The sequence below is a fragment of the Scyliorhinus torazame genome, chromosome 17 (genome assembly GCF_047496885.1).
Source record: "Scyliorhinus torazame isolate Kashiwa2021f chromosome 17, sScyTor2.1, whole genome shotgun sequence".
NCBI classification, from domain to species: Eukaryota; Metazoa; Chordata; class Chondrichthyes; order Carcharhiniformes; family Scyliorhinidae; genus Scyliorhinus; species Scyliorhinus torazame.
In genome coordinates, this window is record NC_092723.1 from 24742151 (window position 1) to 24760568 (window position 18418).

The window sequence follows — 18418 nt, forward strand, 5'->3', positions numbered from 1 at the left end:
TAGCAGATGGACGAGCCTCTCAGTGTTTTAGGTTGGATGTGCACCCATGTCCCCTAGTCAAAGGTTTGTTTCCACCCATCACTTACCCTTTGCTCGCTGACCTACCTTTGCATCTACCTTTGCCCCTGGTCTGACAAAGCCTGAATTTTAACACCCTCATCCTTTTTCAAACCCCTCAGTGGTCTTGTCCCTCCCTGACCCTGTAATCCCACACCCTCCCAGCCGTCCAGACCCCCTAAGAGATCCGCACTCCTCTAAATTCTGGACGGGATTCTCTGGCCTCTTAGCCGCGTGTTTCTCGACAGCGGGAGGCGGCGTGGCGGGATTCTCTGGTCCCGCCACTGTCAATGGGAATTTCCATTGAAGCCGCCCCATGCCACTGGGAAGCCCCTGGGGTTTCTTCCCTTAAACACTGTGCCTCTCTAACTCTCTCCTTGAAGATGATGCTTAAATCCCACCTTTTTAACGGAGGTTTTGGTCATCTTTACTGACATATTCCTATGGAACTAAAATATGTCTAATTTAACCTCATGTGAACCATAGAGTCCCTACAGTGCAGAAGGAGGCCATTCGGCCCATCGAATCTGCACCGACTCTCTGAAAGAGCATCCTACCTAGGCCCACTCCCTCACCCTATCCCAGTAACCCCACCTAACTGGCACATTTGTGCACACTAAGGAGCAATTTACCCTGACCATTCCACCTAACCTGCACATCTTTGGACTGTGGGAGGAAACCGGAGCACCCGGAGGAAACCCACGCAGACACGGGGAGAACGTGCAGACTCCACACAGACAGTGACCCAAGCCGGGAATCGAACCCTGGTGCTAACCATGTGTCCCATGCTGCCCTAAAGCACCTCGAGATGTTTCGCCACATTAAAGGCACTATGTAAATACAAGTTGTTGTTGTGTCTAACCTATTAGACCTGTCCTCTGGTCTTTGACCACAGGCCAGTCCCCAGTCCCGGGGCCCCGGAGTTGGGTCGTACCCGTGCTGTTGAGGGGAGAGCCCTGGGCTGCTGCTGCCATTGCTGTTCACTTGCTCCACGGTGCTGCTGACATCATCGTGACCCACGTGCATCAAGCCGCTGGCAGACGGGTTTAGTAAGGTCGGGTTGTTGAGCAGCTGCATGTTGCTTTCAGCCAAAGCTGCCTGGAGAAGAGGGGAAGAAGGTGTAACACCAGTTAATAGATGGAAAGTTCACTGAGTTTTCTTTACCCAGCGAGTAGGCGCAATGTGGGATTTGCTGTCACAGGGAGTGGTGGGAATGTGGAACTCGCTATCACTGGGCGTGCAAATCAGGAAGCCATTCCCAATCCTTAGCCATGCACATTTATGCACGATGAGGATTGCGAGAGGTTCCCGAGAGAATCCCGCTGTCAGGCCGCCATTTTGAGTGGGCAGCATGATTGCGATGTCCAGAGGCTGGCCAACCATCACCCACCCACCCCCGATCCCCACCCCCCTCCCCACTCTTCCTGCAAATCAGCCCGCCTCCCCTGGCACCCACATCGCACATCAGCCCCCACCCCCGGATTTTCTGGGTCTCTCTGCTTCCGCCAAGTACGAGGGTGATCCGCCCTGCCACCACCCACCCCCCCCCCCCCCCCCGCAATAGAGACCCACCAAATAGGGAGATCCCCACAGATACCCCTTAAATAGGGAGATGCCTAGAGTCCCCTAAATAGGGGGACCCACAGAGACCCCCTAAATTGGGAGACCCCCAGAGACTCCCAAAATAGCGAGACCGCCTCGAGACTCTCTAGGTAGGGAGACCCTGCCACAGAGACCCCTAAATAGGGAGACCCCCTGCAGAGATTCCCTAAATAGGGAGACACCCTGCAGAGACCCCTAAATATGGAGACCCTCCCCCATAGACCTCCAGAAATGAGACCCCTATCAGGTAGCCATTCATTCAGTTCCCTTAGTGGGCTGCGATTGACAACTTCCACACACACAGCTATGAGCCTTGCTTCATTCAGCTTTTTCATGGTTCAGTGACTCTGAAGTGCTCTGATCACAATGTTGACAAACATCAACCACTTCAAAGAGAGTTAAGTGCATTCCAATCACCCACCTTCAAACTTGAGTGATTTTGAAGTGCTCAGCTGGAAATTGACAGCACTTAATAGCCCACTAAGGGGAATGAATGAATGGCTTGCAGCTCAAGGGTCTGAGGGTATAAACACAGGTCACTGTTTTTTCTCTCCAGGAATTGACAGAGGTGTTTCCTCTGTCTGAGCCAGCAGGTGTATGCCCAGTTGAATGTGACAACAATGATTATTTTCACTGCTTTCTAGCTTCCAGACAGGTGTCTCTTTTCTGGAGGCTTCCTCACAGGTTTCTATTTGGGCATCTCTGTGGCTGGTCCACCTATTTAGGGGGTCTCTTGGGGGGGCCATGGGGAGGGGGGGGAGGTCTGGTGGGGGGGGGGGGGGGGGGGCGGGCCGCATTGTTGGAGTGGGGGGGGGGGGGAAGTTCCTCGGATGGACTTTGGGGAAAACTCCCTTAGCCCACCGCGAGGTCCTCTATGTCAGGGCCACATTGGGCAATACCAGGAGTAATGCGCGCACATGTCATTCCCGGCTCGGAGGACCGGTGAGTCGCCACGGAGTCGCCCGGAGAATATGGTGCCCGGCCCACTAAGCGGATGCAAATGGTTCATGAAGACATCATCCATTTGCATCCACCCGCTGGCGCGCGGGCACAAACCCCTGTCCCACTGTCGGGGAGGCTGGAGCATCGCAACCAGATTGGCGCCCCAACACCCACCAGCGTGGGCGGCAGAGAATTTTGCCCATTGTTTTTGGGCCCCATTGCAAATTCTGCTCCCTAGGCACGGACTCCACCCCTCTCCCTGGCAAGTGCTGGCGGCTGAACCAGACCGTGGCATCTTATATGACCCCAAGATGAGCTTCCAACCACATATCCGCACAGTCACTAAGACCTCCTGATTCTACCTCTGTACTTATGAACATATGAAGCAGGAGCAGAAGTAAACCATTCAGCCCCTCGAGCCTGCTCCACCATTTAATAACGTCATGGCTGATCTATTGGTGTTTCATGTTCCACAATCCCATCTACCCCAATAATCTTTGATTGCCTTGCCTAACAGGAATCTATCTACCTCCACCATAAAAATATTCAATGACTCAGCCTCCACCACCTTCTGAGGCAGAGAGTCGCCAAGTCACCTGATTCCTCTACTTCAGTGTATCTGCTGCTGAAACCCTCACCCATCCCTTTGTTACTGTTGAACTTGAATATTCCGATGCTTTCTGAGCTACCTGCTCATCTTCCACCCTACTGAAACTTGAAGTAATCGCAAACACTGCTATCCATATCCTAACTGGCTCCCGGGGAGGGGGGGGCTTGGGGGAGTGTGGGGGGGAGGGGGGCTTAGGGGAGTGTGGGGGGGGGGAGGGGGGGAGAGGGCGCGGGGAGTGGGGGGGGGAGGATCCCCTTATAGGCGAGTTGGGGCTTGGGGGAGGGAGGATTTGGAGATCATGTCGAGAGATATAGAGATCGGGGCACCATTTAAAAATGGCTCCCCGATCTCCTCCTGCACTGAGGACTTCCGGATAGGAGAGAGAGTGCGTGGCGAGGTTCTATCGGCCCTCAAGTATATAATTGCTGGAGGCGATTGCAGACATTGGCTGTCAGGCAAAAGGCAGAGAGTTGGGATAAAAGGTTCTTTTTCGGAATGGCAACCGGTGACGAGTGGCGTCCCGCAGGGTTCAGTGTTGGGGCCACAGCTGTTCTCTTTATATATTAACGATCTAGATGACGGGACTGGGGGCATTCTGGCTGAATTTGCCGATGATCAAAGATAGGTGGAGGGGCAGGTAGTATGGAGGAGGTGGGGAGGCTGCAGAAAGATTTAGACAGTTTAGGAGAGTGGTCCAAGAAATGGCTGATGAAATTCAACGTGGGCAAGTGCGAGGTCTTGCACTTTGGAAAAAAGAATAGAGGCGTGGACTATTTTCTAAACGGTGACAAAATTCATAATGCTGAAGTGCAAAGGGACTTGGGCGTCCTAGTCCAGGATTCTCTAAAGGTAAACTTGCAGGTTGAGTCCGTAATTGAGAAAGCAAATGCAATGTTGTCATTTATCTCAAGAGGCTTGGAATATAAAAGCAGGGATGTACTTCTGTAGCTTTATAAAGCACTAGTTAGGCCCCATTTAGAATACTGTGAGCAATTTTGGGCCCCACACCTCAGGAAGGACATACTGGCACTGGAGCGGGTCCAGCGGAGATTCACACGGATGATCCCAGGAATGGTAGGCCGAACATACGATGAACGTCTGAGGATCCTGGGATTATCTTCATTGGAGTTTAGGAGGTTGAGGGGAGATCTAATAGAAACTTACAAGATAATGAATGGCTTAGATAGGGTGGATGTAGGGAAGTTGTTTCCATTAGCAGGAGAGACTAGGACCCGGGGGCACAGCCTTAGAATAAAAGGGAGTCACTTTAGAACAGAGATGAGGAGAAATTTCTTCAGCCAGAGAGTGGTGGGTCTGTGGAATTCATTGCCACAGAGGGCGGTGGAGGCCGGGACGTTGAGTGTCTTTAAGACAGAAGTTGATAAATTCTTGATTTCTCGAGGAATTAAGGGCTATGGAGAGAGCGCGGGTAAATGGAGTTGAAATCAGCCATGATTGAATGGTGGAGTGGACTCGATGGGCTGAATGGCCTTACTTCCGCTCCTATGTCTATGGTCTTATGGTCTTACATGGGACCATATGCCTATAAGATCATAAGTAATAGGAACGGGAGCAGGCCATTCAGCCCTTCGAGCCTGCTCCGCCATTTAATAAGATCATGGCTGATCGAACACTCACTTTCCTGCCTTATTTCTGTAACCCTTAATTCTGCTACTAATTAAAACCCTATCGATCTCAGCCTTGAAAATGTTCAAGGACTCAGCTTCCTGGGGTAAAGAATTCCAAAGATTCGCCACTCTATTAGAGAAGAAATTCTTCCTCAAATCCGTCTTAAATGAGCGCCCCCTTATTCTGCGACTACGGCCTTTGGTCCTACACACTCCCATGAGTAGAAACATCCTCCCAACATTTACCCTGCCTAACCCCCTAAGCATTTCCTATGTTTCACTAACATCACCTCTCATTCTTCTCAACCCCAAGAGGTACAGGCCCAATTTGTTTAATCTTTCCTCATATGGCAGTCTCTGCATACCTGGGATTATCCTAGTAAACCTTCTCTCGACTACCTTCAATGATAATGGACGCAATCTACCTGAATGGAAACAGAGTCCCGTATCTCAGAGCTCTGAAAATCACCACGCTATCGAACAGCCATTCGGGTAGATTGGAGGCCTCAGCGGGGAATGCCCGGCTAAGGCTGCAATTAGTCCTGTTTCCTAATGTTTCCTTATGTTGCTCAGTGTTCTTCACCTAACCATGTTGAATAGTTCTTTATTACAGGCAAGATCCCAAACTTAAGCTCCTTTCAGGAAATAAATGATTTCTGTAATAACCTGCATGGGATATACTTCGAGGGGATGATTATTTTCCCCGTGATCCTTGAGGAGTATGAGCTTCCCCCGCTAGGGGCAGGGTAGTTTACCCGCACCTGTATAAAAGGTCGGCCAGTCTGGAACCGACCGATAGGAGATGGAGTACGTGGTGAGGTTCTATCGGCATTCAAGTATATAATTGTGATAAAATAAATGTTATTTACTTTTTGCTTACTTTGGACTCCCGTGCCTTATTAAAATTTCTGATTGACTTTGAGTAAAGGACACACCCTTTGTCCTATATTCGAGTAGTTATGGTATGTGGACACTCTAGCACCTTCCAGTGGCAATACATGGTATTGCATCAGCACAAGAATACACACTGGGACATAAACCTCTCTACTCATTAATTAGAGTGAAATAATGAGGCAAACAACTTTAAACTCACGAGTCCACTTTTGAACCAGGTTATCATATGGTTGGGTCTTGTTAGTTGTTTGTAGCCAAATAAACTTACTCCAGCCAGCTTGTAATAATCCAAGCATTTCTCCCTTCAATTATTAAACAGGAGGCTGACATTAAAAGCTCTGATCAATCAGCTCTTGGGTTGAATTAGTGGATAATTATTTTAACACATGCCAAAACCTGGTCGACAGCACTGATCAATCTCACCCTCGGGTTGTATAATTCACTCAAAGGGGAACAAATTCTCAAGGTGGGAAACTTAATTTTGAAGTAAATCCCCAAACTGCATTGATGAAACGTGATTAGGTTTCTTTAATAAAAGGTTGATTTTTAAATGCCAGGTTGATGCATGTGGGGTAGGAGCAACTTCATCAAAAGTCATGGAGCTGGATGATGCCAGGAAACAAACTTTAGCAAACATTTATCATAAAGTGTGTTTAGCTCCAAATCTGGAGGGAATTTTCCTTGATTTCCAATTTACATGAACAAAGTCTAGAACATACCGGGTAGGATACCCAAGAGACTGAAAGAGCGTTTGAAATTCGGTTGGATCATTTGTGTGAGTTCAGAAGATATAAAAAGATTTAGTAATAGGGGTTAATGACTCTCAATCTGCATCGCTATCTCACTCACGCTTTTCCTGTTTCACACTCCCTCCCTCTCTCATCTCTATTTCCCTTCTGTTAATTTCTCTCTCTATCCTTTCTTTGTCCACCTCTATATGTCTGTCTTTTTCTCTCTTTGTTTACTCTCTAACTTTCTATGGGTGGGGTTGTCCGGCCGGGCCTTTCCCTGCAACAGGAATTTCCCGCCTGAAATCAATGGACGTTAACATGGTCCGCGTCCCGCCAGTGGCGATTGTGCGGTGGGCAGGGTGGAAGAATCCAGCCCGATCTCTTTGCTTTTGAGTTTCTCTTGATTGTCTTTTTCTGTCTACTCTGTCCACCTCTATCCCGCCATCGCTTGTCTTTTCAATCTGTTTCCCTGTCTTTGTGTTGCCTCTGTCTCTCCACAGCAGCACGGTAGCACAAGTGGATAGCACTGTGGCTTCACAGCGCCAGGGTCCCACGTTTGATTCCCCGCTGGGTCACTGTCTGTGCGGAGTCTGCACGTTCTCCCTGTGTCTGCGTGGGTTTTCTCCGGGTGCTCCGGTTTCCTCCCACAGGTTAGGTAGATTGGCCATGCTAAATTGCCCTTAGTGACCAAAAGGGTTTGCGTTGCGGGGATAGGGATAGGGTGGAGGTCGGTGCGGACTCGATGGGCCGAGTGGCCTCTTTCTGCACTGTATGTTCTCTGTACTTGTCTGCCTCTCCGTCTCTCAGTCTGTCTCTCACTCTCTCTCGTCGGGTCATTCCCTCACTCTCTATCTCTCTCTTTCCCATCCTTAACGTACTGCTCCCCAGCCAGCTGAAAAAGTTAAATGAGCACCGAATGATACTAAAGCTGGAAATCCCGATCACTGCAGAAACACAGCCTTAACACAGGGATCACCTAATCCCATAAAATAAATGGACACCTGTTACTAATCCGAGTCCATATGTGAGGGAGCACTGCACTGAATTTGAACGCAGTGATAGGAGATGATTTGCTGTCTCAGTGAGTATTCACAGTTTTCCGCGCAGACACAACACAGATTTGCTGCTGGTCTATCTGTAGGTACCTGGGGCTGGAGTGGGATGCAAATTGCTTCTCCACTTCCTCACTTACATTCTCTCAAGAGATAATCTGTGATTCAGTTCCTCGTCATCATCCTGTTGTGTGTTTGAGTTCCACTGAATATCAAGAGGTTACCTGATCAGAGAATCACGCCGCACAGCAGCAGGCTATTTAGCTGCCTGAGTCTGTGCCATCTCTCGAAAAGCGGAACATTCTTTCCTCACAGTCCTAGATACGATTCCTCAATCACTCAGGCTAGGTAACCGCTGCTGATATTATGAATTACTTTATCATTTTCATCCACCAGTCCCAGCTCAGATGTAATTGGGCTATTGTGCAGCTAACCACAGGCACTGTCTCCCGCAGGAAGCAATTTTTTTATGTTCTCTCTTGTTCATATAGAGTCATAGAATCCCTACAGTGCAGAAGGAGGCCATTCTGCCTATCGACACTGCACTGACCCTCCCAAAGAGCACCCTACCTATGCCCACTCCCCCGCCCTATCCCCATAACCCTAACTAGCCCTGTATTGCTCTGGTCGTAATTTGGCTCACTGTTGCCTCCAAGCCAAGTTAAATGCTCATCTCAGGAAACACCAGGAATGTGCCACGTCTGACAGGGGGTCCAGTGTGTGGTGTTGGGGGAGGGGGGGGATGGGGGTGTTCGTGGAAGGGTGCTCGGCAAAAATTAAAGGCATTCACAGACCAGTCCGCACCCTCTCCACCTACCTCCTCACCTGGTGCCCCTGTTTTTGCAGCCCCGTCCCTCCACCACAGTGTCCCTGACACATTGAGAATTCTGCCTCTATCCCCCAATAGTGAGTGACTGCAATACAGCACGGAACAGTAAAGATCTCAGTGCTGGTCCCTCAGGCAGCCTGGAATCCTCTCCATCCCACCATTTCCCCTTTGATACAACCTGTTCCTGACCCACTGAGAACTGTAGAAATGTTACGGCCCAGAAAAAGGCTATTCAGCCCATCGTGTCTGCGCCAGCTAAGAAAGATCCATGGCCTTGTAGTTTACAACACTTTAGGTGCAGATCCAGGTACCTTTTAAATGAGTAGAGCATTTGTGTCTCAACCAACAATTCAGGCAGTGAATTCCAGACACCCACCACCCTCTGTGTGCCAATATTTTTCCTCATGTCCCCTCTAAGCCTTCTACAAATCTCCATAAATCTATTCCCCCTGATAATTGACTTCAGTCAATTGCCCACTTCTGTGCTTTTCCCAACCTTCTCTGGGCAAGTGGTGGGAATCCGGATAAATAATGTCTGGACCAACTGTTCACACAAAAGATTTGCAGGGGAGAGTCTAGCATGATAAATATACTCCCGTGCCGGTCAATGGGATTTCCCATTGAGGACATTTCACGCTGCTGGGATACCCGTGGCCAGGGGTGCACTGCCGGTGGGGGCAGAGAATCCCGACGACCGGAGAATGATCTGTTTCCATAAGGACACCTCTCAGTCTTTTAAACTCCAATGTTTACAGGCCCAACCTGTTCAACCTTCCCTCCTCAGATAACCCTGTCATCCCAGGGAATAGTTGAGTGAACCTTCTCTGAAATATTTTCCAATGCAATTATGTCTTTCTCAAAGAAGGAGACCAAAACTGTACAAAGTGCTCGAGATAGGGTCTCACTATCCAGCTGGAGCAAAACTTCCCGACTCGTATTTTTCATTCCTCTTACATCCCATTTATGCTCCTAAACACTTGTTGTGCCTACTAACATTTTGTGATTCATGTACCAGGCCACCCAGATCCTCATCATCTGTCGCCAGAAGGAAAAGAAAACTTGCATTTCTATAGCATCTCCCCTGGTCTCAGGAAAGCCCAACGTGCTTTACGGTTTTACAGCCAATTATGTACTTTTTTTTTAAAAAGTGTGGTCATTGTTGTAATGTAATGTGGGCAGCACGGTAGCACAGTGGTTAGCACAATTGCTTCACAGCTCCAAGGTCCCAGGTTCGATTCCTGGCTTGGATCACTGTCTGTGCGGAGTCTGCACGTTCTCCCCGTGTGTGCGTGGGTTTCCTCCGGGTGCTCCGGTTTCCTCCCACAGTCCAAAGATGTGCAGGTTAGGTGGATTTGCCATGCTAAATTGCCCTCAGTGTCCACAATTGCCCTTAGTGTTGGGTAGGGTTGCTGGGTTGTGGGGATAGGGTGGAGGTGTGGGCTTGGGTAGGGTGCTCTTTCCAAGAGCCGGTGCAGACTCGATGGGCCGAATGGCCTCTTTCTGCACTGTAAATTCTATGAAAAAAAAGGACATTCTGCAGCTGATTTGTGCACAGCAAGCTCCCACCAACAGGATTGAATAAATAAACAAAGAACATCACAGGCCCTTCAGCCCACCAAGCCTGCACCGATCCACATTCCTCATTTAGACTACTGCTTATTGCCCAAACAATCTGTATCCCGCCATTCCCCGCCCGTTCATGTGCCTATCAAAATACATCTTAAATGTTGCTATCGTGCCAACCTCCACCACCTCCACTGGCAACGCGTTACAGGCACCCACCACCCTCTGCGTGAAAACCTTTCCCCACGCATCTCCTGTAAACTTTCCCCCTCTCACCTTGAACCTGTGCCCCCTTGCAATGGAGTCTTCCACCCAGGTGATAAGTTTACAATTGTTGATGGAGGGATATGTATTGGTCCTAGATACAACTTCTTAGGCATTCATGCTCAGTAAATGTTGTAATACTCCCTGTTATACACGACAGGGAGAACTCACCTACCTTTTTAGCAAATAATGGCCATGGGATCTTTTACATTCACCTGGGATGGCAGACAAGACTTTGACTGAATGTATCATCTGAAAGTATTCCCTCATGACAGCACTTGAGTGATTAAAGGCTCAACTCCGTAGTAAGTGTTCAATGCACAACTTTACCCAATGAGCCAAGGCTATCACCATAGATTCATCCTGACTGTCGGAAAGTTCTGAAGTTCTCCGGATATTTCTGATTCGCTCCATCAGGGTCGACTCAGATACTGTATCAATCCCTTGGTCAGCTTCATCAGTTTAATTTCCAGAACAGTCCTTTCACCTGTCCCTTTAAAGGTAGTTACATTCCCTTCCCTCAAATCCTTTGGCAAATCTCCCCAGATTGATGATTCCCTGACGACCCCTGTAATACTTCCACAACGTTGTGTGACAGGCACCAGACACTGGGGTCTCATCCTCCTTCAGTGTTTGAACCAGAAATCATAGAATCCCAACAGTGCAGAAGGAGGCCATTCAGCCCATTGCGTCTGCACCGACTGTCTGAAGGAGCACCCTACCTGGGTCCACCCCCCCCCCACCTACCCCACCCTTATTCCCTTTAACTTAACCTGCACATCGATGGACACGAAGGGGCAATTTAGGATGGACAATCCACCTAACCTGCACATCTTTAGACCGTGGGAGGAAACCAGAGCATCCCGGAGGAAACCCACTCAGACACGGGGAGAAAGGGCAAACTCCACACAGACAGTCACCCAAGGTCAGAATCGAACCCGGGTCCCTGTCGTCGCAAGGCAGCAGTGCCAACATGTCGACTGGATTTGAAAACTGCTACACATTTCCAAGAAAGACAGGCTTTGCTCATAGTAAAGAAACAATTGCCTCTTCCTCACCAAAGGACATTTATTGTTACCCGAGAGATACAAAGGCCACAGTCAACCCCTCTTTATAGAAACCATTTTGATTAGAACATAGAACATAGAACGTAGAATGTTACAGCGCAGTACAGGCCCTTCGGTCCTCCATGTTGTGCCGACCTGTGTAACCACTCTAAAGCCCATCTACACTATTCCCTTATCATCCATATGTTTATTCAATGACCATTTAAATGCCCTCAATGTTGGCGAGTCCACTACTGTTGCAGGCAGGGCATTCCACGCCCTTACTACTCTCTGAGTAAAGAACCTACCTCTGACATCTGAAATGAAAAATGAAAATCGCTTATTGTCATAAGGAGGCTTCAAATGAAGTTACTGTGAAAAGCCCCTAGTCGCCACATTCCGGCATCTGTTCGGGGAGGCTGGTAGGGGAATTGAACCGTGCTGCTGGCCTGCTTTGGTCTGCTTTCAAAGCCAGCGATTTAGCCCTGTGCTAAACCAGCCCCTATATCTGTCCTATATCTATCTCCCCTCAATTTAAAGCTATGTCCCCTCGTGCTAGCCATCACCATCCGAGGAAAAAGGCTCTCACTGTCCACCCTATCTAATCCTCTGATCATCTTGTATGCCTCTATTAAGTCACCTCTTAACCTTCTTCTCTCTAACGAAAGCAGCCTCAAGTCCCTCAGCCTTTCCTCATAAGATCTTCCCTCCATACCAGGCAACATCCTGGTAAATCTCCTCTGCACCCTTTCCAATGCTTCCACATCCTTCCTATAATGCGGCGACCAGAATTGCACGCAATACTCCAAATGCGGCCGCACCAGAGTTTTGTACAGCTGCAACATGACCTCATGGCTCCGAAACTCAATCCCTCTACCAATAAAAGCTAACACACCGTACGCCTTCTTAACAACCCTATCAACCTGGGTGGCAACTTTCAGGGATCTATGTACATGGACACCGAGATCGCTCTGCTCATCCACACGACCAAGATTGGAGCTGGTGTTTTCTCTATTTCTACACGGCTAAAGAGGAATGAAGTCTTTACTCCATCCTCACCTTCCTGTCTGTAACAATTAATCCTGGGGATCTAAACCTGATAAAACTCCTCCCATAAACATTGTTTGACTTCCTTTCCAATCACAACGGTTCTGAAATCTCAGGCAATGACACTCCTGAAGCGCATTGGGTGTTTAACTACATCAAAGGTGCTATATAAATGCAGGTTGTAGTTTGTATTTGACCTTACTGGGTTCCTGATCGCTGGTATAACCCGACTCTACAATCCCTGTCCAGTCCATGTGGAAGTAAAGCTATTCTGAGTCCAGCCTGTTGTTCCTTGAACATTCTATTCCAGTCCAACCTCACAAACTGCTCCCTCAGTCCCCAAAACAAAGGTCTGAAAATGCTCTCCCTTTCATGATGGTGAGTCTGACCTCGCTATCAAATTGCTGTATTATTGAGTTGGAGTCAAATCTAATTCACTCTGCTGCTGTTGCTCATGTCAAACCCTTTGACGTGAGGGAGGGAACCTCAATCTGCATGTACAATCCTGGTCTCCATTGAATGATCACTACGGGAAAGGTCATGTGTGTAAATAAATACCTGGGAAGATTAGATCAAGTTCATTTGTGACGACCTCCATGGCTGAATGCCCTCTCTGGCCAGGCACACATGCGGAGAATGGGACCAGGTATGTCACACAGGCTACACCACTCATTGGGGAGGGGGAGGGGGGAAAGATCTCAGAGGCTTGTGTGGTGCGTGGTGATTATAGAGGTAGAGAGGGAGGGCATGGAGGAAAACAAGGATGAGAATTTTAAAGAACTGTTTTTTTTTACTCTGTCATGGCATTGGGTGTTGTCGACAAGCCAGCGTTTATTGCCCATCACTAAATGGCCCTTGAACTGAGTGGTTTGTTCGGTCATTTCAGAGGGCATCTAAAGAGTCAACCACATTGCTGTGGGTCTGGAGTCACATGTAGGCCAGATGTGCTGAGGTAGATTTCCTTCCCTGAAGGACATTAGTGAACCAGAAGAGTTTTTACGAACAATTGACAATGGCCTCATGGTTACCTTTACTGAGGCTAGGCGTGCGAGTCAATGGAAACAGATCTTTGTCTGGTTTTGGACACATTTAACGGGGTGTTTTTTGGCGGCTGCAGTGCTGGGAAACACTGCCATTCAACGGCACTTTGCCTTTTTTTTGGCCTTGGGGAGATTCTCTTCACCGAGCCTCACTTGAGTAATTTCCTGTTGGGGTCCCCAGCAAGAAAGGCTCCACGCAGATTGGGGTGCCATGTCTGGCTGCCCCCATTTCAGCTCCCCCCCCCCCCCCCCAATTTATGACCTCTTCCCTCCTACCCCTGCCAACCTCAGTTAGCCACCAGGCCCAATCCCTGGCACTGCCATTGTGGTACCCAGGCACCATGGCACACCATCCAGGCAGCCTGACAGTGTCACCTGGAAAGAGCAGTCTGAGTGGCAACTCTAGGATGCTAGGCTGGCAGTGCCAAGGTGCCCAGGTGCCAGAGGGAGTGCCAGGGTGCCACCCTGTCCTGTCACTGACCACCTGGGAGTCTTTAATGGCCTGGAAGACCCCCCCCCCCCCGGTGCCATTACAACTGGTTCAGGTTTGAGGAAACCAGTACTAAATGGCATCCTGGCAAAGTCTCACAGATGCGGCCGTTAGGTCCTGGGCAACGGAAGAATCCCATGAATGCATATATAATCTAGTGGCTCATTTAAATATGCAGATTTGGATCTCGCCCTCGTTGGGACGTCTTGCGAGCATCGCAAATCCTCGCGAGATTCAACTGCCTCGTCCCTGCACCACGTCGGGCGCGACGAGACCGCTAAATTGCACCCTTGATTTCAATTCCAGATTGATGATTTCATTGAATTTCTTAATTAAGTGCATTTAAATTCCACCAGCTGCCATTTGAACCCATTCACCCCGAGTATTAGCTTGGGCCTTGGACTGCTACTCCAGTGACTACTATGCCACCCCCTCCTGCAGACAAGCACACATACACACGCATATACAAAATTCACACACACACACTCTCACACAAAATTATCAGTCATGCACTCGCGCACATACACAAAATTCTCAGACACACAAAAACAAAATTATCACATGCACAAAATGTCACACACACACAGAAATTCTCACACAAAATTCTCACATGCACACACAAATTCCCATACACACTCATACACACATACACAAAATTCTCAAACACGCACACAACATTCACAGACAGACACCAAATTCTCACAAACACACACATATATACACAAAATTTTCGCACACACACACACATACAAAATTCTCACACACACGAATTTCTCACACATAGATTTAAATTCTCACACTCGCACACACAAAATTCTCACACATGCACGCAAAACTCTCAGTCACACACAAAATTCTCATACGAGCATACACACTCGTACATGGGTGCACACAAAATTCACACACACGCAATTCTCACACACATGCACACAAACGTCACACACACGCGAAGTTCACACACACACAAAATTCTCACATGGACATACATGAACACACGCGCGTACACACACAATCACACAAAATTCAAACACGCACAAAATTCACATACACACACAAAATTCTCTCAGACAAAATTCTCACACACACACACAAAATTCACACAGACACACATGCAAAATTCTCACACACGCACACAAAATGGCAGTGCAACCCCGCTCATGCATTTCCCTGCAGCACGGGTGGCTTCAATGGGAAATCTCATTGACAAGCGGCAGGAGTAGAGAATCCCGCCGCCAGCAAATGGTATGTCCCCGATAAAAAAGCAGTGCGGAGACCGAAGAATCCAGCCCATTCTCTCTCACTCACACACACACTCACACATACTCTCATACACACACTCATAATTCACACACACACATTCATACACACTCTCATATACACACTCATAATTCTCACACACACAAACACACATACATAGACAAGTACACAGATAGACACACACATGCAAATTCACACATGCACTCAGACACACAAAGAGACACACAAATTCACACAGCCACACATTGACAGACGAGCAGACACACACATACAGGCACACACAAACTCAGACACATGTTCCAATTGGAATCACTAAAGTGCATTCAGGAACAGGAACAATTTAAATATATTCTCTCCTCTCTACTGTAGGAGCCACAAGGTTTACAGCTCACCCCCCTGCTCCCAAGCTGCAATCAGTCCCTCTCAGCAATCAGCGAGAGCTCAGATGTCACGGGGACTCTGCTATTGCAGCTTGGCTGATATACAAAGAGTGACCAGCTGGTGTCTCTCTCTCACTGGAAATCCAGCTCAGCTTTACTTTATGAAACATGTTAAGTATTCGCAGCATGAGGTCAGATACGCAGAGGATATTCCACAAAACAGATAGCCAGAGTCACTCAGAAATATTTAATTCACATGTTTGAATGGGATCTGACTTTGGGAGCGCCTGCTGTGCATGTGTGCCAATGATTCAATGTGTGAGAGTGTGCATTTATATAAGTGTGACTATGTGAGCATGTGCGTGTGAATGTAAGTGTGTCAATGCGAAAGTGTGAGTGTCTGAGTACGAGTGTGTGTGTACAAGTGTGTGTGTCACAGTATGTGTGTGCGAGTGTCAGTGTGTGTGTCTCAGTGTGTGTGTCTCAGTGTCTGATTCTCTGAGGATGAGTGTGTGTGACACAGTGTGATAATGAGAATTACAGTTTGTGTATGTGTCTTTAGTGATTCTAATTGGAACGTGTGTTTGAGTTTGTGTGTGTCTGTATGTGTGTGGCGTCTCAGTATGACTGAGTGTCTCAGTGTGAGTTTCTCATTATATGGGAGTGAGTGAGCGTGTGAGCGAGTGTGTGTATGACTGAGTGTGCATGCGTATGAGTGAGTATGCTTGTGTGTGAGTGAGTGTGTGTGTGAGGGAGTGTGCATATGAGTGAGTATGCTTGTGTGTGAGTGAGTGTATGTGAGAATGAGTGTGTGTGAGTGAGTGCTTGTATGTATGTGAGTGAGTGTGTGAGCGGGTATCTGTGTGTGTGTGAGTGAGCGAGTGTGTGTGAGTGTGTATGTGTGTAGTGTGTATGTGAGCATGTGTATGGGTGAGAGTGCATGTGTGTGAGTGAGTGTGCGAGTGTGTCTGTAAGCGAGTGTCAGTGCGTGTGTGTGAGTGCCTGTGCGTGAGCGAGTATCTGTGTGTGCGTGTGCCTGTGTGAACAGGTGTATGTGCAAGTCTGTGTGTGAGAGAGTGTGCATAACTGTGAATGTGTGTGAGCAAGTGCTTGTGCCTGTGTGAATAAGTGTATGTGCATATGTGTGAGCGTGTGTGTACGAGTGTGTGCATGTGCGAGTGTGTGCGTGTGCGAGTGTGTGTGTGTGCGAGTGTGTGCGAGTGTGTGTGTGAGCGCGTGTGTGTGAGCGTGTGAGCGTGTGTGCGAGTGAATGTGTGTGCGAGTGAGTGTGTGTGTGTGCGAGTGAGTGTGTGCGAGTGTGTGTGTGTGTGCGAGTGTGTGTGTGTGTGCGAGAGTGTGTGTGCGCGCGCGCGAGTGTGTGTGTGCGAGTGTGTGTGCGCGTGTGTGTGTGCGCGAGTGTGTGTGTGTGCAAGTGTGTGTGCGTGCGAGTGTGTGTGTATGAGTGTGTGTGTGTGCGATTGTGCGAGTGTGTGTGTGCGCGCGAGTGTGTGTGTGCGCGTGTGTGTGCGTGCGAGTGTGTGTGCGCGAGTGTGTGTGTGCACGAGTGTGTGTGTGCGCGAGTGTGTGTGTGCGCGAGTGTGTGTGCAAGTGTGTGTGCAAGTGTGTGTGCGTGCGAGTGTGTGCATGCGAGTGTGTGCGTGCGAGTGTGTGCGTGCGTGCGAGTGTGTGCGAGTGTGTGTGTGCGTGCGTGTCCACTCACCACTGTTGCTCACTGGAATCAAAGTTGATGCCAGTTGAGGTCCTTCCAATTAATTGCCCGTAATGTGTTTTTGCGCTTGGCCCTGTGGTGACATGTGTTATCCAGCCATGCAGGTGAGCTAATGTCATCCCATAATAAGCATTACAAAGTCCCGCTGCTAGTAAATGATGTTACAGTCCACCATTTTGAACTGAAATCTCTGTCCCAATTTCCCCCCAAAACAGAAGGCCTGACAAAAGGGTTGTAAATCAGGGTTGAATCTGAACTCTGCCTCATTTCCTGTTCTCTCACACCCCACCTGTACCTATTTATGAAGTGGTAGAGAATAAAATCCAGGAGGTGATATACAGGCAAGGAGGGAATAAGCTGTAGAGGGAGAAATTATTATTTTTCAAAGGTAAAATTGGATGAAATGGTGAAGGTTAAGCCACAAGTCTGAGCTGCTTCCAAAAGTAAATGTGTGGCTATGGTGAACATTATGAGGAAACATCAGCACAGTTGCTGGGGAGAGCTCAGTGTGTCTGGTCTTTTCTTGCCACTCATCTGGAATTTATTCAAAATATGTCCAAAGATTCTGGAGTATGGGCACTCACCTGATAGCTTGAGTTAAGTGCTCCTCCATATCCAAGTCCTGTAATCACGTTCTTCACTAAAGTTGGACTTCTAAAAGAAAAGGTAAATTTTCAGTAAAGGGAAACTTTTCTTTAAAGAAGTCAAATTAGATTAATTGAATAGAGTGAATTGGACGAGAATTATGGAGTTTTACAGCACAAAGAGAGGCTCTACGGCCCATTGTAAATGCGCTGGCCATCAAGCACCTGTCTACTGTGCCAACAATCCTTTTTTTTAATAAATTTAGAGTACCAAATTCATTTTTTCCAATTAAGGGGCAATTTAGCGTGGCCAATCCATCCACCCTGCACACCTTTGGGTTGTGGGGGCGAAACCCACGCAGACACGGGGAGAATGTGCAAACTCCACATGGCCAGTGACCCAGAGCCGGGATCGAACCTGGGACCTCGCGCCGTGAGACTGCAGTGCTACTCACTGCGCCACCGTGCTGCCCTCTGTGCCAACAATCCTGACCGAAAATTATGTAACGATGCTTTGCAAAGTATTGATAACCCAAAAACAACTTGTTCGACCCAACTGGCCGGTGTTTACACTCCCCATGGACCTCCTCCCATGGCCTCTTCATCTCACTCATCAGTGTATCCTTCTAGTGCTGTCTCCCTCATGTATTTAACCAGCTTCCCTTTCAATGTG

General features: G+C 48.3%; 1 protein-coding gene across 5 annotated transcripts in view; it reads right to left on the reverse strand.

Moving 5' to 3' along the window:
- The window catches only part of foxp4 (forkhead box P4), a 620454-nt gene that overhangs the window by 16873 nt on the left and 585163 nt on the right, over positions 1–18418 (reverse strand). For 3 of the 5 annotated variants that reach the window (XM_072480226.1, XM_072480225.1, XM_072480224.1), the window contains 2 exons: positions 17746–17815; positions 920–1155 (listed from right to left, as the gene is read on the reverse strand). In XM_072480226.1, coding sequence (XP_072336327.1) covers positions 920–1155; positions 17746–17815 — 306 coding nt within the window. The remainder of the gene's footprint in view (positions 1–919; positions 1156–17745; positions 17816–18418) is intronic. The other 2 variants (XM_072480228.1, XM_072480227.1) reach the window with 1 other exon arrangement.